The sequence below is a fragment of the Belonocnema kinseyi genome, chromosome 3, assembly GCF_010883055.1.
Source record: "Belonocnema kinseyi isolate 2016_QV_RU_SX_M_011 chromosome 3, B_treatae_v1, whole genome shotgun sequence".
NCBI lineage: Eukaryota > Metazoa > Arthropoda > Insecta > Hymenoptera > Cynipidae > Belonocnema > Belonocnema kinseyi.
The window spans coordinates 153,863,784-153,886,714 of record NC_046659.1 but is presented as its reverse complement, the minus strand read 5'-3'; the positions used below and the strand labels follow the sequence as shown (position 1 = coordinate 153,886,714).

Genomic DNA, 22,931 nt, shown 5'->3' with positions numbered 1-22,931 from the left:
ACTATTTTGTTCAAAATTTAATTATTTGATTGAAAATTAAAATTGAATTAGCTTGAAGTTCGATAACTCAGTCGAATTTCAGCCAATTTAAATTAAAAACAAACTCTATACACGGAATTAAAATCTTTGAAAAATCCTGGAATTTTGTTTCGTTCAAACGTTAGGTTTTAGGAATCAATTTATTTTATTTTCAGGTACTGCCTATATTAAAAATAGGAATCAAAAGTACCATATTCAACGATTTTACCGAGTAGGGCTCTCGGTAGGGCCACCGCCCGTTAACAATGAATGGAATACCCAATAACCGAGCAGGGCCCTTTGGAAGGCCACAAGTGCCTCCATATGATCAAATTTATGTTCGACAACTGGGGCCATATTTAGCGCCATCAGTCGCACCACAAGCTTATCCACCAGCTTATCAAGCTTATCCATTGGGACCTTCTGCGCCTGTAGGGCCACCAGGCGGGCCTCCAGCTTATTCTCGACGAATAGGGCCATATTTAGTGGCCGCCACCCCGCCACCAGGTTATCAATTAGGGCCACCAGGTGGGCCTCAAGTGCCAAGTTATTATCAAGTAGGGCAACATGCGGCCCTAGTGAGCCCAGCGATGGGCTTTCCCTCGAGTGGTTCCATTTCGACCAGCAGGGGTGTGATACAGTTTCATGAAGATGACGAAATGTTCTACAGAAGAGTTCAAATTTTGCTGAGTGTCCTCCCCCTCAGAAAGATAGATGCAATCGCTGCCAACTTCAAGCTTATGTTGGCAATTGACTCCCAGGAACGGCTCCAAGGAGTCGTCGATATAGTTCATAAGGCGGTGAGTCAGCTTGTCTTTACGTTTTAAATTTAATCTATTTTTTATTTATTTTTTGTGAACTGAAATTATTGTTATTATTATTTGCTGAAATTCACTTGTTTTAAAATTTCTTTGAGCAAAATTGATTTATTTTTTAAAAACTAGGTTCCAATTCCTTTCATTGTATTAATGGCGACAAGACAGTTGCTTTTTTTGAACGATACAATTATTTTGCTACTATTTTGAAAAAAGACACTTAAAAATCATTGAAAATTGAAATTTCAAAAGATTTCAAGATTACTAGGATTCCAAGGGATTTCAAATGTTTGAAGAATTTTTCATAGATACTCAGGGTGGCCGCTGGACCAGGAAACCTGGAAAACTGGGAATTTTATGAGACCGGTGAAAACAGGGAAATGACAGTGAATTTATTTTTTTCACCGGGAATTCTACAAAATTTTTAGACTAAAAATGTTGTCCAACTTTGAGTTCAACCGTTTTTTAAATAATTTGTTAAATTATGATTTTTATAAATTATTATATCATTTAGTTTATAATCCTTGATTTGGAAACTCTTTGACTTTAAAACTGTTCCATTTCAGATTTTTAATTGGGAAGCATATATTTTAATTTAAGGAATTTTAAAATGCAGTTTTAAAGGTTAAAAAAATTAAAAATTAGTAGTTTTTAAAATCGAAGATTTTTTTATAGAAAACAGGGTGGCCGCCGGACCGGGGAACCGGGAATTTTACGAATTTTCAGAAGAAAAATCTGCTCAATTTCGATTTTAATAGTTTTTTAAATCATTAAAGTGCAGTTTTGAAGATTTAAACAATTAAAAATTAAGAGCATCTGTACTCTGTGTATAGAAATCTGAACAATAATTGATTTTACCAAACAATTCTAGATCCGTTCAAAATTTGAGAATTTCCAGATTGTAACTGTTTCAATCCGAAAGTCTTGATAAGAATTGAAATTAATAAATCATTTATTCCGATAATTTTGTTTTTAAATAAAAATTTTCATGATTTATAAATAATAGATTTTTAATTCAGAGTTTCAGGTATTCCTTTAAATAATTTTTTTTATATTAAATTTAATAAATAAATTTATTAATATATATTATTTCTATTAATTTTTTTTAGCCATTAAAAAATGTAACCGTGCATTTTACTATTTTCAACTTAAAAATAAATCCATAATAATATAGTCATAATTAAAGGTTTTTATTCAATTTAAAATATTGTGAGTCTAAATTATTTAATTTTTATCCCATTTAATTTAAAATTTCTTAATCTAGAAAAAAAAGTATTTAATATTTAGCAAAATTTCACTGCAAATTTAAGACGAGTAAATTGAAACGAAATATTTAAAAGAAAACAATTTGAAACTGAATTGTTTTACATAAAAAGCTTTGAATATTTAGATTTTCGATGAACTTTAAAAAGTGTTTAATTTATTTATTATTATTTATTTTATTCTTAAATTTTGGCGTATGAATAACAATTGAACACTTATTATTTGTAGAAAAAAATTGAGTAATTTTATGAGATATTTAGAATTTTTGACAAGATTCAAAATTAATTAAAAACTCGAAATTATTTCAAATAATTTAAACAAAGTGTGTTAAAATTTTTTTAGAACTTCTTAATATATTTTAAAATTAATCGAAATTTTCCTGCATTTTCTGAAAATCCTGCAAATTAAAAAATATTCTTAAAATCTTCCATAATTTTTCGAATTGAAAAATCATTTGCAATTTTCCTAAGAATCTTAAGAATATTTTAGTTTTTTTGAAGTCTTTCACAATTCTTACAAAAATTCTCAATTTTTTGTTTGAAATCTGCAAAAATCTCAATTTTATTTTAAATTTGGCTGTAAGTATTTGAAATTATTTCAAGTTCTAAATTTTATTCGAATTATTTTTAAACTTCTAAATATATCTTAAAACGACTCTAATATTTTTACCAGTTTATACAAATGATAAGTGTTCTATTGTTATTTATAATTTCAAACTTATTTTTTTTTAATTTGCAGGATTTCGTCAAAGTAATAGAAAACATTCAATTTATTTTGAAATATATTTAAAAGTTCTGACACAAAATTCAAAAATGATTTTGAATTTGGAAAAATTTAAAACCACTTCTAGATTAATCAAGATTTTGAAATAAAATTTCAAAGCTTTTGAAGGATGTCTAGACTATTTAAAATAAAAATAATATAACTTCTAATTTCAGAACTGTTAAGTCAAACAAATTATTTTTCCATTTTTAATGTGTCTAGCTTAAAATTACTAAAAATAATATAATTTTGAAAATTTGTTAACGTGGGTTCTAAATTTTGCAGTTTATTTGCATTTCATCTAAAATTATTTATTTGAAAAGTGGTACTTTCCATTTGGTACGTGAAAATTTTTGAGCATCCAAATACACAATTTTTGAATTTAAAAGCTTTTAAACTTCAATTTCAAAAGTTTGAAATTCAAGGGTTCCACTTTTAATGCTTTAATTTGTTGTTTATTGTTTGTTACTTTATGTGGAAATTTTTTTAGAATATAGTTTGATTTTTTAAATTTCATTGTCCAGAATTTTTATATAATTGGAGAAGTAGCTTTATATTGCTTTAATTATTAAATTACTCTGTAAAAAATTCGTTCTTTTTGGTTTGAAATAAATATTTCTAACTAAAAATTTAACTTTTCTATTTTTCGTTGAAAATTGATAGTTTTTGGTTAAAAATCGAAGTTGGAAATTAATTTATTTTGTTTAAAAATTCGTCCTTTTTGGCATAAATTTCATCTTTTTTATGCAATTTTAATTACTTGTTTAAAATTTTAACTAAAAGTTAAACTCTTTTGCTAAAAGTTAATTGGTTTGATTGCAGATGCATCACTTTTAATTGAAAATTCATCACTTTGTTTTGAAATGTAACTAATTTCGTGAAAATTAGTTGTGTTTTTTCAGTTTGAAATGATTTTTTGACAACTAAAAATAAAACTGTTCCAATTGAACATGCCATAATTTTTTTTAAGGTTCTTGTTTTAACTGAAAATTCAACCATTCAATTTTTAGTTAACAATTTATACTTTTTTTTGAAAATTAATATATTTTGTCGAACATTCGTCTTTTTTGTTAGAAATCAATCTTCTTGTTTGAAAATTCAACTGTTCTAGTTAAAGTCATCATTTTAGTTGAAAATTCGTTTTTTTTTAAATTATAAATTAATTTTTTTGTGTAAAAATCTAATCTTCCTGTTTAAAACATCATCTTTTTAGTTGAAAATTCAAGTATTCCATGTAAATACTCATTTCATTAGTTAAAAAATTCATTTCTTTGGGTTGAAAATAAAACTTACTTGATTGAAAGTTAAATTCTTCTGTTAAAAATTCATGTTTTTTGTTTAGAATTCATCTGTTGCAATTTAATATTGATAATTTAAGTTGAAAATTCTACATTTTGTTTGAACATTTGTTGTTTTTTTAATGGAAAATTAAGTTTTTTAACTGAAAATGAAACTCATGCATTTTTGGTTAAGAAATTAATTCAAAATTTGATTATTTAGTTAAGAATTGATAGTACCCGTACTATTTTTCCTTAAATATGCACTAAATTTGAAGCGTATAAGACAAAATCATAATTTGTTTGATTTGTTTAAAATCATGGACTTTTAGGGAAAAATTTAAGAAATAAATATATTTTTGGATAGAAATTTTAGAAGATATTACTGATTTCGAGACAATGTATGGGATTTCAAAATATTTCTAGAGATTTCACAAAATTTAGGGGATTACATTTTTTAAAAGAATATACTGTATTTTAGAAGATATCGGAAAATTTTAGGAGATTTAAGAATATTTGAAAGATTTCGAAGATTTTAAAGAACTAAGTATTTAAGGGATTCATAGGATTTCGAAAGAAATTAAATGATTCCATAAGATTATAAGGAATTTCTATAAATCTCCAGAGTTAAAAAAGTTGAGTTTGCCAGGGATTTCAGAGGATTTCAACCAAATTTTTTACGGGATTTATGTGAGATTGCTAGGGATTTCAGATGATTAAAGGAATTTTATAAATTTTCAAGGGCTTAAGATTAAAAATGATGAAAAACTACATTTTTTGGAGACATATTTTCGTAAAATTTCGATCAATTATAATATATCAAGAAATAATATATTAAGAAATAATAATGAGCCGTGTGTAGAAATTCTTGTTTTTTTTTTGTTTAGAACAAAAAAACGAAAATATTAAAATTGCGTTTTTTCTTGCAGATTTTTATAATTTTTCTGAAAAACTTTTGATTTTTGATAAGTCCTAAAACTTAATAATTATTTATTAAAAATCTTAATTTTTCATACAAATTTGTAGTGTTTGTATGCCGTACTAATAAAAAATCAGCTTGTAATAAGTAAAATGCATTGAAATTTAATACAATTAACTGGATTTTTTCAAAATTTCACCTCAATACCTGGAGAATATTTGGAATTTTTTTTTGTTTCCTTATAAACATGGGATTTAGTTAATTCGACTTTTAAAGTTTTTAACAATTGTAAGTTTTAAACTTGCTTACATATTTCCAGGCCATTGAAGAATCAGCTCTAGATTCATGGCCTGAAATGTACGCTCTTCTAGTCAAGGAAATATTCACATTGCCAGTTTCCGGTACAGCCGACAAGTCTCAGGCAAACTTTCTCAAATTGATTGTGGGTCGTTGTCAAGCTGAATTTGATTCATACCTCGAGAATGATTATTTGAATGATTTAAAATCTAACGAAATAGATTCCTCTGATTCGGCAAGTATTCTCAATTAAGTAAATCCAGGCAAATTATAAAATAAACCATATCGAATTCACTATTATTACAGGAAGCGGAAGAAGCGTTTCAAGAGCTTCTAGAAGAAAACATGAAGATGCAAATGAAGTTTATTCGTAATATCAGGCAAATTATTTTTTTATTTAAATATCAAGTTAGTCAAGATTATTTTTGTAGGATGTCTTAGCGTCCTGGAGATCCTTTAAAACTTGGAAAACTCTTCAAAGTTTTGCTCATGGTGCTGGAAATTTTATTCCCTGAAAGAAAAAATATTTTTTAAACTTGTTAAGATACTGAACCACTTTTTGGTAGTTTTCATTTGATTTCTAATTTTTTATTCTGTTTGAATTTAGAAAAATACGTATTTTTAACAATAGATTTGTCAATTTATAACAGCTGGACCGGGAAACCTGGAAGCCGGGAATTTTATTTGTAGGAAAAAAATCCTGCCAACTTTGATTTTAAACATTTTTTAAATAATTAGTGTAATTTTGAACTTTTTCAATTATATCATTCAATTTAGAACAATTTTAATTGTTCTATTTAACAAAATTAAATTTGAAGTCAAATTATTGAATTTTGATGCATAAATATCTATTGAACACCTATTATTCTTAGAAAAAATTCGATTCAGTTGAAGAGATATTTAGAAGATTGGCAAAAATTCAAAATTAATTTGAAATTTGAAATTATTTCAAGTAATTGAAACTAAGTTTTTCAAAAATTTTGACAGACTTCAGAATATTTAAAAATATTTATAACGATTTACATCATTTTTAAAATGAATTTGTAAGATTTTAACCAAATTTCTTTAATTTGGCAGAATTAATAAAAAAATTAATTTGAACAAATGTAAAACAGAATGTAAATTGTAGATGTTTCAAGATTTTGAAATAAAATTTCATAGCATTTTAAGGATTTTTAAACTACAACTTTTAATTTTTTTTAAATTTATAGTTGAAACTGGAATTTATCAAAAGTAATAATAATAATAATTCTGCCTTAAAACCGGGAATTTTCAAATTTTATCAAGTTCCAAGATAGTTCTGGACATTTTCGAAAAGGAAATCTGAATTGGAATAGGAAACTTTTGCAGAGAATTCTAAATCTTAGTTGAATTCTGAGTTTAGTTTCCAACTAAAAATATAATTTTTTGGAAAGAAAACTTTCCAACAAAATTGCTCAATTTTGAATTTTAGAAAGGAATTTTAAGCTACAACAAAAATTAACTTTAAAGTAAAAAAATTTATTTTTTAACAAAAATTGGGACAGTTAAATTTTTAGTTTAAAAAATTTAGAAAAAATCGAATTTAAAACAAAAAAAGGGAAATTTTCGAACTGTAAAAAAAATTATTACTGACAAAAAAAACTAAGTTTCAACAAAATATTTAAATTTCCAAGCAAATAATTTAATGTGCAAACCAATAGATTTCTACCGAAAATCTAAATTCAACATTTAAAAAATCAAGCTTGTAACAATAAAAACGAATTTTGAACAGAATAGATCAATTTTCAACGCAAAATGGATAAATTATTAGTTTAAGAAATAAATTTACAAAAACAAAGAAAAATTTTTCAGCAAAATAGTTTAACTGAGAAAGATACATTTTCAAGCAAAAAAATTTCAAAAATTGTTCAAGTTTCAAATTTAAAAATTTCAACCGGAGATGATACATTTAAATGTTCAGTATAAAAAATTAATTTTTAGCAAACAATTAAATTATCAAAAAAATATATCAATTTTTAACCAAAATAGATGCATTTTCAAACAAGGAGAATAATTAGTTCCAAAACAGATGAATTTTTAACTAAAAATGGTTAAATTGCAAGCCAAAAAACAACAAATTTTATAGTTCATTTTTCAATGAAAAAATAAATAAATTGTCAACTAGAAAAGATAAGTTTTCAACAAACAATTATACAATCAAATTCTTAGTTAATTTTTTTTTCAACCCAAAAACAATCAAGTCCCTCAACAAAATAGTTGAATTATCAATAAAAAAATTAATTTCTAACATCAACAAATGGAGTTTGTAACAACAAGAATATTTTTTTAACAACAAATAGGAATTTTAAACTGAAAATGATTATTTTTAAAAACAAAACAAAATTGTTAAATTTTCAACTTTAAAAATGAATATTTAAACTAAAAAAATAAGTATTTAAACAAAAATTGAAGACCAAAAATGAAACAGTTCAATTTTCAATTCAAAAAATCAATTTTAAACAACAAAAACAATCGTATTTACAAACAAAATGAATAATCTACTAAAAAGATGAATTTTCTACCAATTAAATTAATTTTCTATAAAAACGACAAATTTTTGAAAGCAAACAAGAAATTAATTTCTAACTTTAGAAATGAATTTTAATCTAAAAAATAAGTATTCAACCGAAAATGGAATAGTTAAATTTTTGGATAAAAAAATTGATTTTTCATTAAAGTAGTTCAATTTTCAATGAAAGAAGTTAATTTTCAACTGAAAAAGATACATTTTTAACCAAAACTGGAATAGTTAAATTTTTAGGTAAAAAATTGATTAAAAAAAATCGAATTTGCAACAAAATAGTTAAATTTCAAACAAAGAAATGAATAAAAATTGAACAGTTAAATTTTCAGTTAAAAAAATCAATTTTGAACCAAAAAGGATTTCTAAGTCCGAAAAGAAAAAAATATCAACTTTTTTTAAAATTCGTATGTCAAAATGAAGTACTTTAACAGAACAGTTTTTTTTTTTTTTTTGCAAAACCGTTGAATTTCCAAACTAAATATGTATATGAATTTCTAATTCTTATTGAAATGGAGAATTTTCGAAAAGAATTAAAATGCCGGATTTGAACAGAGAATTTTCAATTTTTAAACAATTTTTAGCTGGAACTAGAATTTAAAATGGCCTAAAATCGTATAATTTTGAACATTTTTAAATTGATTCAATTGAGAGCATCGAAAGTGATCAAGTAGATTTATATTTTTGGAACTGAATCTGAATCTTTGACCTCTACAAGAGTTAAAATTGTTTAATTTGGTTATTTCACTGCATTCCATTTAAAATTGTTTAGTTTAAAAGTATTAGTAGCTTCCATTTTATACGTCTAAATTAATTTGAGAATTTGAATACAAAATTTTTGAATGAAAAAGCTTTTAAATTTAAATTTTCATAGTTTAAAATTCAACAGGGAAAAAACGGGTATTTTTTTCTTTCGAGTCAAATGGCGATCCTGAAAAAATCTTGCTTAAGTCAAAGAATTTCTATAAGAGGCACTTTAACTGACAAGAATAATAAATTTTTAACTTTTTCATTTGAAATTGCTTTATTCTATTTATAAAAAATCCTGTATTAAAAATATTACCAGGTGAAAATTGTGGTATTTGAAAATTATAATGTTTCCAGTTGTTTTCTCCTGACGATTATACTTTTTGTTAACCAGTTTATTACGAGAAAAAATAACATTTTTTTGTGAAAGCTTCATTAGTTTAGTTGAAAATTAATCTTTTGGATGAAAATTAGTTTCTTTTTTATGTTGAAAATTCATTTTTAAAATTGAAAATTTAACTATTCTAGTTAAAGGTTTATAATTTTTTTAAAGAATCATCTCTTGGTTGAAAGTTCAACTTCTTGGTTGAAAACTATTTTTTTCATATATTTTTTTAACTGAAAATGCAACTATTCCGTTTGTGGCTGAAAATATATTTTTTGTTTGATATTTCTTTTTTTGTTGAAAATGTAACTTTATTGTTAAAATTTTGAAATTAGAATTTTACCTGCAAATGTCACTTTCACTTTTTTGTAAAAATGTATCCTTTTTAGTTAAAAAATCTTCTTTATTGGTAGAAAAATAATCTGTTTGGTTGAAATTCCATTTTTTTTTTTTTTTAATAAAAATGCAACTCTGGTTAAAAATGAATTATTTTTTATACAAAATTTGTCTTTTTGATCGAAAATTAATATTTTTGGGTTGAAAATTCAATTGTTTTATAGAAAATTCGTCTTCTGGGTTACAAATTTTTTTTTTTTAGTTCAAAGTTGACTTACTTTGTTAAAAATTTATTTCCTTGGTTTCTGATTTATAATTTCAGTTAAAAGCATCGTTGGTTGAAAATTCAACTATTTTGTTTAAATATTTTATTTTAAAATTCACCTATTTCGTTAAAAGAAATTTTTGTATAAAATGAATCATCGGTTTTTTTTTAATTTGTCATTGAGAGTTTATCTTTTCGTTGAAAATTCCACTTTTTGTGTTGAAAATTCAACTCTGTTTTTCGTTGAAGCTTAATATTTTTTGTTTTAAGATTCGAATGTTTGATTGAAAATTAATTGTTGTAGGTAGAAAATTCCGTAGCTTGTTAGAAATTCAACTATTTTGTTAGAAAATTATCATTTTCGGTTGAAAATTCAACTGGTTTGCTGAACATTCATCTTTTTTTTTTAATTCGATAATTTGCTTGAAAATTCAAAAATTTTGTTGAAAATCAAAATATTTCATTAACTTTTAAATAATTTTCATATTTATTATCAGGTTTATGGGAAAGCTTTTTAAGCATGGATTATTGCCACCGTCGATCATGATTGCCTGCTTAAAACGCTTATTGGAACAAAAAGAAGAAGAAAGCTTCGAATGTTTGCACACACTGTTAACAGAATCCGGGCAAAAATTGGAAGCCAATGAAGTAAGCAATTCGAGAAGAATGTTTATTACTTTTTTTTTTTTTAATGGGTCCGAAATTCTTTTTCAAACGGAACTTTTTCATTTAGATATTAATCGTGATCTTTATTTTTATTCTTGTTTATCTATTTAGGAATTGAATGGTGTCTTTGAGCAGATCCAAAAGATTCTGAATCAAAACAGGTCTAGCAAAAGGGTCCTTTTCTTGTTCCAAGATCTTGTCAACTTGAGAGCGAATAACTGGGTATCCAGGAAAAAAGAGACAGGTAAGGCCCATCACATACATCTTAAGAAATGTTATATTCATAAAAAAAATTATTCTAAAGCCCTAAAAGAGAAGATTTTGCCACCACGTTATGATTTTTCATCTTTTTCACATCTTTTTTTTAAGAGATGACAAAAACATTTTTTTTTAATTTTGTAGCACTTTGAGAAAATTATGAGGACTGAATTATTTCTGAATATATTTCAAAGTTTTTAAAAGATTCTACAATATTTTTAATTATGAAAAATTTAAAAAATTTGAAACAAATTGTGGATTTTCGAAGATTAAAAAAAAAACGAAGGATGTTAATTGGTTACAAAAGAATAAGAAAATTTCTAAAGACTTTTGTGAAAATTGAAATTGATTTCTCTCAGTTTGAAAAATTTGTTTTAGGGGGAAAAATACAACAGATTTCAAAACAATTAAAATAATTTCATAAAATGTCGGAAAAGATTAAGTTTAAGAGATTTTTAAATTGTTGAAAAAATTCAAAATTAAATTAAAACTTGAAAAGATTTCAAAAAAGTTAAAAAGCGTTGATTCTTAAAGATTTCGAAATAAAATTTTTAAGAATTTTGAAAGGTGATACGATTGTAAAAAAATGTTCCTAAAATTCCTGGAAAAAAAAATTTTAAGATTTATATGTCTTAAAACATGAATTTTTAAAGAAAATTTAAACAGATATCAAAAAAATTTTACGTTTTGAAAGGTTTTTCAACATTTCAAGAATAATTCGAGTTCAAAATATATTTAGAAAATTAACAAGTTTTGAAGAGGTTAAAAATATTTTTAAATTTGGTAAAATTTTGTAAAATAGAAACATAATACTTCTTCGGCATATCTGAAATCTTCAAAATTCTTTTTAAATTTTCTTAATAATCTTAGGAAAATTATTTTTATATGACCTTGAAAAAAAGAACAAACTGAAATGCGGAATATTTATTTGAAATTTTAATTTTGTACTTAAAAATTATTATTTTCCTCAAATTATAATTAGGGAAAAATTCTTTTTCTTTTTTAGTTGAATATTCAAATATTTTGTTGAAAATTCGTCTTTTTGGTTTGAAAATGAATGTTTTTATTGAATATTTAACTACTAGCTTAAAAGGTAAACTACTTTTTTTAAAGTAAATTTTTTTGTTTGAAGATTTATCATGTTAGTTCTAAACTAGAGATGGGACTAGTAGCAAGATTCCCCCAGCAAATCCGGCAAGTTTAAGCTTTCAAAATTTCTTTACCTAAGATCTGTCAATAATATATCTATATATATTGCAAAATTATTTCTAATTTCTATTTTTTTTAATATTTTGTAATATTTAGCAATATTGTACTTTTATTCAGATAGTTTTTTTAAATAATTTCTTCTTTTGGAATCGAAATAAAATTTTTTTACCATGCAAAGAATGTAATATCGATATGTAACAACGTAACTATGTATCATTGTTTAATTGCAATAAAACATTCATGAAATAACCAAATAGGCTTTTTAATGGCTGAAACCTGTGCTTTTTATTTTTCATAAAGCCTTGTGAGTATATAAAAAAATGTCTACCTGTTTTGAAAAATATCAGCAAAAAAGTTTGTGTATTTTTTTACAATTTTCTTGTTTCCCAAAAAGTGTTAGCTCAATTTAAACAAAAAAATTGTCTGAAATGGGATTTAAAAATGGATTTTAAAAAGGATTTATGGGATCGAGGAAAACCGGGAAATAACAGTACATTTATTTTTTGACCCGCAATTTTACAACATTTTTAGAATACAAATTTTGTCCAACTTTGATTTCAACCGTTTTTAAATAATTTCTTAAATTGTGATTTTTATCAATTATTATATCATTTAGTTTAGAATGCTTAATTCGAAAATCTTTCACTTTAAAAATGTTCCATTCTAGATTTTAATTTTGAAGCATATATTTTAATTTAAAGAATTTTCAAATGCAGTTTTAAAGGTTAAAAACAGTAAAAAATTCGAAGTTTTTAAAATCGAAGATTTTTTATACACAACAGAGCGGCAGCCGAACCGAGAAACCCGAAATTTTACGAATTTTCAGAAGACAAATCTGCCCAAGTTCGATTTTAACAGTTTTTTGAATTATTAAAGTGCAGTTTTGAAGATTTAAACAATTCAATATCAAAAGTATATGGAGTTGAAAATTTTTGATAAAGAACAGTTTTATTTTATCAACTGTAATTAATAAATATATTATTAGATCCGTTCAAAATTTGAGAATTTCCAGATTGTAACTGTTTCAATTTGAAATCCTTAATAAGAATTAAAATTAGTATATTATTTATTCCGATAATTTTAATTTAAATACAAATTTGTATGATTTATCAATAATATATTTTTAATTCAGAGTTTCAGGCATTCCTTTATATTAATTTTCAATATTAAATTCAATAAATAAATCTATTAATATATTATTTCCATTAATTTTTTCAGCTATTAAAAAATGTAAACGTGCGTTTTACTATTTTCAACATGAGAAGAAATCCATAATAATATAGTCATAATTAAAGGTTTTTATTAAATTTAAAATATTGCGAATCTAAATTATTTAATTTAAAGAATTTAATTTAAAAGAAACCAATTTGAAACTGAATTGTTTTACATAGAAAGATTTGATTGTTTAGATTTTCGAAGAACTTTTATTATTTTAGTGTTACAATTTTAATTGTTCTATTTAAAAAGTGTGTAATTTATAAGTGAAATTATTAAATTTTGACGCATAAATAACAATTGAACACTTATTATTTGTAGAAAAAATTTGAGTAATTTTAGCAGATATCTAGAAGGTTTGAAAAGATTAAAAATTAATTAAAAACTTAAAATTATTTCAAGTAATTTAAACGAAGTGTGTTAATATTTTTTCCAGAACTTCTAAATACATTTTAAAATTAATAGAAATTTTCTTTTACAGTTCTTAACAAAATTCTAAATTTTTTGTTTGAAATCTACAAAAATCTACGTTTTATTTTAAATTCGGCTATAAGTATTTCAAATTATTTCAAGTTCTAAATTTAATTCGAAACGTTCTAAAACTTAAATATTTCTTAATATTACTCTAATATTTTTACAACTAATAAGTGTTCTATTGTTATTTAAAAATTCAATTCATTTTGAAATATATTCAAAAGTTTTGACAAAAAATTCAAAACCACTTTTAGAGTTACGTTGAAAAAATTATTTTTCAATTTTTAATGTGTAGCTTAAAATTACTTAAAATAATATAATTTAACATTTTTTTAAAGATGTTTGCTTGATTCTTTAATTTAGACTATTGAAAATGTTAACGTGGATTTATATTTTTGGAACTTAATCTTTAAACTCTATAATTTATAAAAGTTATAAAATTTTGAGTTTATTTGCATTTCACTTAAACTTTTCAATTTAAAAGTGTTAGCACCTTGCAGTTTACACGTGTAAGTTATTGAGCATTTGAATACACAATTTTTGAATTCAAAACTTTTAAACTTAAATTTTAAAAGTTTGGAATTCAAGGGTTCCACTTTGAATGCTTTAATTTGTTGTTTGTTTTTTATTACTTTCAATGGAAAAATGTTTAGAATAAAGATTGATTTTTTAAATTTCATTGGCCGTGAAAAATGTTTTCGAACCAGAAAATGACCGGGAATTTTTTTCTTCTATTAAAACGGCCATCCTGTAATTTTATTTGAAAATTCATCTCTTTCGTTAAACACTGGTATTTTTAACTGAAGATTCTACAATTCAATTTTTAATTGAAAATTTCGCTTTTTTAGTTGAAAATTTATGTATTTTGGCAGAAATTAATCTTTTTGATGGAAAATTATATTTTTTGTTTAAAATTTGATCCATAATTTTAGTTGAAAATTGAACTATTTTGTTGATTATTCATCTCATAGGTTAAACATTTTTTTTTTTTTAATATTAAATTTTACTATTTAAAAGTTGTATTTTTTAGTTAAAAACTCATGTATTTTGTTAGAAATTAATCTTTTTTGTTTAAAGCTAAACTATTCCAGTTGAAGATTCATCATTTTTATTAGAAAATTCATCACTTTCTTTGGAAATATAACTATTTTGTTTTGTTTTGTTTGAAAATTATTTTTATATTACAGAGAATATAGGCAATTAAACTAATATACCATCATTTTTGCTGAAAGTTCATCTCTTTGGTTGAGCATTAATTTTTTTCACATGAAAATTTTAGTATTCAATTTTTGGTTGATGATTTTTTTTTTAGTCGAAAATCCATGTGTTTTGGTAGAAATTCATCTTTTTGGTAGAAAATAATCTTTTTTGTTTAAGATTCAACTATTCCAGTTAAAGATTCACCATTTTACTTTGTTCACTTTTGTTTGGAAACAAAACAATGTGTGTTAAAATTTAAACTCTTTTCGTTAAAATCAATCTTTTTTTATTTAAAATTAATCTATTGCAGTTGAAGATTAATCAATTTAAGTGAAAATTCTTCACTTCCGCTGAATTGTTTGTGCGGAAAATTGATTGTTTTAACTGAAAAATTACCTATTCCATTTTTGGTTGAAAACTTATTTTTTTCATTGAAATAATTTAACTATTTTATTGAAAAATGATTTTTCTGGTTGAAATGCAACTATTTGGTACCTAGATTCATTTTACTTAAATATACAATAAATTTTAAGTATGAGAAAATAAAATAAAATTTTTTTAAATAATAATTTAAATTTAGGGACTTTATACAAACAAATTCAAAAAATGAATTATTATGCTTTATTTATTAGGCTTTAAAATCAATTATAAATTACCTTGCTAATCCAGGTTCGGGAAAATTTCAACAAATTTTTTTATTTTGAAAAATTAATTTTAAGAGAACATTTCAAACAGTTTCTACAAATTTCGAAAAAAAATCAGTTTTAAGAGATATTTAGAAGTTTCGAAAAGTTTCAAAATTAATTTAAAACGTGAGAAGATTTAATAAAAAATTAAAAACAAAATATAAATTTTTGAAGATTTCAAAATAAAATTTTGAATCTTATTAAGATTTTTAAAAGGTTTTACCATACTAAACAAAATTTTCTTAAAATTCCTGGGATTTAAACTGACTCGAATTTTTCCTAAAATTTTGTAAAATTCTGTAAATATAAAAAATTGTACTTTTTCAATGTATCTGCAATCTTCAAGTCTTTTTGAATTTTAAAATGATTTTAGAAAACTATATTTATATAACTTTAAACCCAAATAAATAAACTTAAAAAAGAACTGATTATTAGAATTTTTTTATTTTAATTGCCAATTATTTTTGTTGTCAAATTATAATTTGGGAGAATTTTTTTTTCATTTTTGACTGAAGTATCTTTTTGGGTTGAAGATTCAACTAATTTATTGTAAATTCGTCTTTTTGGATGAAAAATTAATCTGGTTTGGTTGAAAATTTAATGAATAATTTAACAATTGAACTACTTTGATAAAAGTTAATTTTTTTGTTTGAAGATTCATCATTTTAGTGTAGCACTCTCACCTTCAGTTAAAAATTTATTTTTTTGTTGTTTCAAATTTATGTGTTTTGTTGAAAATTCGGCTTTTTGTAACAGAAATATAATTTAATAATTTTTAATTGCAAATTCACCTTTTTTTTGTTCAAAATTCGACGACATGGCTAAAAGTTGAACTACATTGTTAACAAAATTTGTTTCTTTGATCGAAAAAAGTTAACTTTGTTTTTAAACAATTCGGCTCTTTTGAAAAAATGAATATTTTTGGTTGAAGATTTCTCGAGTTGTCAGAATTAATTTCTTAAGTTAAATTTTCATAATTTTAATGGAAAAAATACAACTGATAACAATCAATCGTTTTTTGGTGAAAATTCAAGTATTTTGTAGAAAATTCGTCTCTTGGATGAGTTCAACTGCTCTTTATTTTAAATTAAAATCTTTTTTTGTTGAAATATCAATAAAGAATTACATTTTTCGTTAAGAATTCATCTTCTTTGTTTGAAAATTCAACTATTTGGTTCAAAATCAACTCTTTTGTTAAAATTTTGACTATAAATACCTAAAATTGAAAAAAAAATATTTTTGAATTTTCTCAATATTAGGAAAATTATATTTATCTAACCTTAAAAACAAATAAACTTAAAAAATAGTTATTTGATTTTTTTTGTATATTGTGAGTAGTATAAAAAAATTCACAAAAAGTGGTGTTTTCGATCAAACGTGATTTTTTTTAATCAGTTGAAAAAAATATTTAACAGCTTTTTTTGCAATATTATTATAGCAAGTTTTTATTTTCAGGTGGAATTGAGGGATCTCCCAAAAATGTGAGTATATTTTTAATTTAAAATTGTTCAAATTTTCTAGCTAAATTGAAATTTGAAGTTATGTGGTCTAATAATTAATATAACTTTTTTTAAAAGTTTTCCTCCATTCTTATATTTTAATTATAATTAATTTTATTTTCTTGTCTGAGGGTTTGGAATTTGCATATTATGGGGTTTTTTTCACGTTTGATTGACAGAGAGTCTATAGCAGAGATTTCTTGATGAAACTACAGAAGGATCCCAACAGTAAAGTTAAACCTGTTAATCTTCCAGACTTGGATGTTGTCCTCGATAGTACAAAGGTCCAACAACCAACGAGCAGAGTAATTACCAGCTTTTTTTCTCATAATTCTTGGTTTTGTGTTTTAAAATTTGTAGCTTCTGTTATTTTTTACTAATTTTTCAGATCCAGTCATTTTTTATAAATTAAATTTCCTACAGATTTTTACACAGAAAAAAATGAATGTAAAGATTGATTAAATTAAGCAAACATTTATCTAGATTCAAGTCAAGTTTATCTGAGTTAAAGAAAACCAAAGATTAATTGTAAATTTCGATAAAATACCATTTTTAATAGAAAGATTATTTCCCTATCTAAATTGAAAAATATGCCACAGAAAATGTTTAAATTGATCAAGATCTACCATTTTCCATGGAATATTTTCTTTTGAAACCTCATTATAAATTAAAACTCGCATTTTTTATTTTATTTTGTTCAAATCGAATTTTTGTAAAATGATTATGAGTTTCTAAAAAGAGCTTAGAAATAAATATTTTAGGTAAGAGTATGTATACTCTGTATTTCCGGATATTTAAACCTAATAAAAATAAATAATAAATTTGTTATTATTATTATTATTATTTTGAATAATTAACCTATAATTTTTTATGTTTTTCTTTGGAAAAAATTAAAGCCCAAAGGTCCCGATTTCGCCCATTTCTAAAATACTAATCTTATATAAATAAATTAACTAAATACTGTACACATTGTATTTTACTAAATTGATCCTTCATTTAATATTAATCAGCAGTAAATACACTTAGATTTCTATTTCCTAACATTAAAAATATCAACAATTTAAAAATACATTATTAAACAAAAGTTGTAAATGAGAAGCTTTCAAAATATAAAAACAATTTAAAATTTTAAATTAAATGTTACAAAGTCAAAGCTTCTAAAATTCCAACAAAGTTTTCGCAAAAAACTATAATTTAACATTAAAATGGATGAGCAGATTTTTATTAGGTCAAAAAATAAATTTATCTTTATTTTCCCAATTCAAAATGAATAATTTTTAATTCTAAATCTTTAAAAAATTCACTTCTTCTAAAAAAATTTTCAAATAAAGTAAGTTTAAATTGGAATCATTAAAAATGAAAAAAAATTACTTTGGAACGTTAAAAATAAGAAATTCAAAACATGTAAATTGAAAACAAAATTTTGAAATTACATCAGTTAAGCTTTTTAAATCGTTATTTTATTTTGTTTTAAAAAATAGTTTTTTTAGTGTATAATTATTAAATCTTCGAATTTTCAAGATACTAACAAGGCTTTCAATTTGTTATTCTACGATTTTGAAAAATTAAAAAAAAGACAATTTTGTACATTTAATATTGAAACCAAATAATTCAAAATATTAATATCTGAAATTATTAAATTTTCAACTATCGCTGCTTTCTGCTTAAAATTTTGCGTTCTTAGTATTTGTATTTAAAATACCAACGTTTTGAAGTTTAAAGTTGAAAATATCGAAGAATTCAGAAATTTCAAATAGAACATTTTCAAATTTAAGCTTTTGATGCTAAAAAGTATTAGATTTAAAGCTTAAAAAATTAAACTGTTTTAGAATTGCAAATTTTTTACGTCAAAAATTCAAGAATTTAAATAACAATAAATCTTTAAAGTTTAAATTTTCTAAAAACGTTGCAAAAATATGCATCAATTTTCAACATTTGGGAAAATTGAAAGCTTAAAAGAATGTCGAAATCCTACCTGTCTAGTAACTGACAGGCCTCAGACTCACTACACTATTGTCACTATTTGACACTTTTTTCGTTGAATTTTTAACCGGAAAATACTCTTTCTTGCCAAAAATGTAATAGTCAATATTTAAACTAAACAAAGATTATAATTTTAATTTACAAAAGTTGAATATAACAAAAAGAGACGAATTTTGAGAAAAATCTTTGAATCTTCAACTAAAACTCAATAATTTTCAATCATATTATTGCATTTCAACAAAATACGTATATTTTCCACTTAATAGTAAAATTTTAAACTATATAAGGATTAATTTGGTATAAAAAAGACGATTTAAAAAAATAGATAAATTTGCAACCAAATAGTTGCATTTTCAACTATAAAAAATAAATTTTAAACCCAAAATTGTAGTTAAATTTTCGGTTAAAAGACCAAATTAATTTTTAATGAAAAGTAATAGTTGATATTTCATCAAAAAAATATTGAATGTTAAATAAAAAGTAGTTAAACATAACCCAAATTATCAATTTTGAACAATAAAGTTGCATTTTCAACCAAAGAAATTGATTTTCTACCATAAAAGACAAATTGTGAAACATATACATATATATTCTACCAAACATTTAAATTTTCTACCGGAAAACACAAATTTGGAACAAATTACATACATTTTTAACTAAATATGTTGAACAATGGATGTGATTTTTTCGTTTCTGAAATTTTTTAACAAAATAGTTGGATCTTTGATCTGAAAAAGTCTTTAATTTTGTACGAAGTAGTTGAATTTTATAACAAAACAAAAATTAACAACCAATCAATTAATTTTTCAACAAAATAATTATTTTTTTCAGTAAAAAAAATAATTTGTAACGAAGAAGAAAATTTTCAAAGAAGAAGAAAATAATGGATATTTCAACAAAAAAAAATTTAATTAAAAGTACAAAGCAGTTGGATTTACCCAAGAAAGCTGAATTAAAAAAAATTCTTAGACAAAGAAGAATCAAAATTAAAATCAAATTATTTCATTTTGTAGCTAAAAACGCGCATTTCGAATAAAACAGTTGAATTTTCTACAAATAATTTTATTTTGAAGCAAACAATTTTTTAATTAAAAAAAAAGAATTCCTGACGAAAAATTTAGTAGTAGACTTTTCGATCGAAAATATTGAACTTTCAACCCAAAGTAGTTGGATTTTTTTATTGGATTCTATTAAAAGTCTCTAAATATTTAAATAAAGACTGAAATTCATTTTTAATACTTTAACAAATTTATGAGACTATTTTCACACTTTTTTTCTTTTTTAATTTGTAATGGACTTTTAAGTCTGTAAAGAAAATTTATAATCTGAAGTTTCTGTTAGATATAATTATATTATCAGTTTTTATTTCAGATTTATTTATAGCATTTTTTACACTTTTAGTCGCCAAGCCAAATGAGGCCAAAAATTATTACAATCAGACGAGTGGAGGAAGTGAAACTTAGAGAATCGGACAATCCTTGGAAACCAAGTAGGCTTGCAGTCTCTGATATCCCCGAGGATGATGCTGTAACTCAAACTCTTAACAAACATGTGAGTTGGTTACTCAATAAGCTTACTCTTGAGAAATTTGAAAGATTGGTTAGTCGAATTCATTTGCTAAAAATCGATACCAAGAAGAAGATGGACGGAGTTATCAACCTTGTTTTTGAAAAGGTGAGTCAATAATTATATTCTCATCTCAGTTTTGTAAAATTTCACACTATTAACAATATTTTACATTTTTTTTTAACAATGATACTATTTTTTTTATACTATTTCAGAAAAAATTACACTAAATACTCTAATTTTAAAACAAAAATTCCAATTTAAAAAAAAATTGAATTTTCTATCAAGAAGATTAATTTTCTATAAAAAAGGCAAATTTTCTAGAAAATACATCAAGTTTTAACCAAATGGTTGAATCTTCAACTCAGAAGATTAATTTTCTAGCAAAAAACACGAATTTTTAACAAATTAGATACATTTTTGTCTAAATACTTTGAACTATGGATGTGATGTTAATTCAAATTTTATTTGAATAATTTTGTTCTTTATATTTTTCGTTTCGAATGTTTTAATTAAAAAGAGATCAATTTTTAACTAAAAGTTGAGTAGTAATATTTTTATTAAGCATAATTAATTTTCAATTTAAAAAAGCTAATTTTTTATAAAATAGTTTAATTTTGTACCGAGTAGTTGAATTTTATATAAAATTGTATAATTTCTTAGCCGAACTGACGAATTTTTTGTGAAACAGTTGAATCTTCAACCCGAGAGTATGCATTTTCAACAAAAAAGTTAATTTACAACCAAGAAGAGGAGTTTTCAACAAAATAGTTCAATTTTGATTTGAATAAATTACTTCTTAATGGAAAAAAACGAATCTTCACCCCCCCCCCCCCCCCCCCCCCCCCCCCCCCCCCCCACAAACTTTCAACCAAGAAGTTGAATTTTCAAGAAAAAAACTTGATTTTTAACCCCAAAAAAAAACGTTTTTCTACCAAACAAAACGAATTTTCTACAAAATACATAAATTTTTACTTTGAACAATTTATGTGATGTTGTACCAAATTTTATTTGATTATTTTTCATTATATTTTTTGTATCTAAATATTGCCAAATAAAAAAAGATCAATTTTTACAAAAAAGGACTATTAAATTTTCATTAAGAAGTAAATTTCAATAAAAAAAAATTTACAAAACAGTTTAATTTTAGACAAAATAGTCCAATTTTTATTTTTCAAATTACTTTTTCACAAAAAAAAACAAGGAATTTTCAATTATAGTTAATTATATTAGAGAAAATTTAAAACAAGAAGTTGAATTTTCAACCTAAAAATATGAATTTCGACGAAAAATGGAATAATTGATATTTCAATAAAAGAATATTTTAATTGAATATTTAAAAAAATACTTCGACTTAACGAACAAGAATGAAGTTTCAAAAAAGGGCAGGATTTTTAATTTAAGAAACTTAATTTCTGCCAGAAAGGGCGACAGAATACACACTTTTTTAACTAAATAAGTAAATTCTCTACCCAACTGTTGACTTTTTAAGCTGAAATTACGACTTTTCTACACACAAAAAAAGTTAAATTTTCAGCCCGCGCATGCGATTTTTCAAGAAAAAAATCAATTTTGATTGGGAAAGGATTAATTTTTAACCAGGCAGTTGTATTTTTAACCAAAAAGGTGAAATTTTTACATGAAGAGATGAACTTTCAAACCAAAAAGATGAATGTACAACAAAATATTTATACCTTTAACAACAACAATATTGGTTAATCTAGAAAGAAAAAAAATCAATGAAATTGTTTAATTTTCTAGCAAAAGAAATGAATTTTCATCGAAAAAGTTTGATTTTCAACCAAGAAATATGACTTTTTTCATAAAAATTGTTAAATTTCTAACCACAAATAGTTAGATTTTCTTATAGAGTTTTATTAATTAATTTATAATTTAAGTGGGAAAATGAGAATATTGTTCAATTTTTGATTAAAAACAACTGTTCTTAATGATAAAAAAACATGTAAAAATATTTACCGAGACAGGAAATTTAATATATTAAATTTTAGCTACAAACGTCACTCTTTCCCATCTTCTTCCCTTTTTTAAAGAATTATTTTCTGTTTTGGTTTTCTCGCTTGAATATGAATTCAATTAATAGAATTCAATAAGAAAATCCAACTATTTTTGTAGAAATTTCGTCTATTTGGATACGAAATTAAACTTTCTTGGTAGAAAAGTCATGTATTTTGGTTAAAAATTTATTTTTCTTGATTGAACATTTCATTCATTATTTAAAAATTGTACTATTTTGTTAAAAATTCGTCTTTTTGGTTTTAAAATTTAACTATTTGGTTAACAATTCAACAGTTTTGTTGAAAATTTGTACCTTAACCCTTAAACGGCCAAAACGCCACTACCGGTACACTGCTTTTCAACGGCCAATAACTAAGACTATTCGACACTAGAAAAAATTGAGACATATATTTTTATTGCTTAAGGGCATCCGACACAGTGGGATTCCTACATTACCAACCTCTTTTTTCCATTGAACAAAATTTTTTTGTGAACCATAGAACTTTTTTGGTAAATGAAATATCGAACTCAAA

At 23.6% G+C, this 22,931-nt stretch overlaps 1 protein-coding gene across 1 annotated transcript in view; it reads left to right on the top strand.

The window, feature by feature from the left end:
* LOC117170074 overlaps window positions 1-22,931 on the top strand; it is a 114,316-nt gene that overhangs the window by 60,732 nt on the left and 30,653 nt on the right. Inside the window, exons 25-32 of the mRNA XM_033356596.1 lie at window positions 313-818; window positions 5,374-5,586; window positions 5,658-5,731; window positions 10,124-10,274; window positions 10,404-10,536; window positions 16,790-16,815; window positions 17,013-17,138; window positions 20,218-20,490. Coding sequence (XP_033212487.1) covers window positions 313-818; window positions 5,374-5,586; window positions 5,658-5,731; window positions 10,124-10,274; window positions 10,404-10,536; window positions 16,790-16,815; window positions 17,013-17,138; window positions 20,218-20,490 — 1,502 coding nt within the window. The remainder of the gene's footprint in view (window positions 1-312; window positions 819-5,373; window positions 5,587-5,657; window positions 5,732-10,123; window positions 10,275-10,403; window positions 10,537-16,789; window positions 16,816-17,012; window positions 17,139-20,217; window positions 20,491-22,931) is intronic.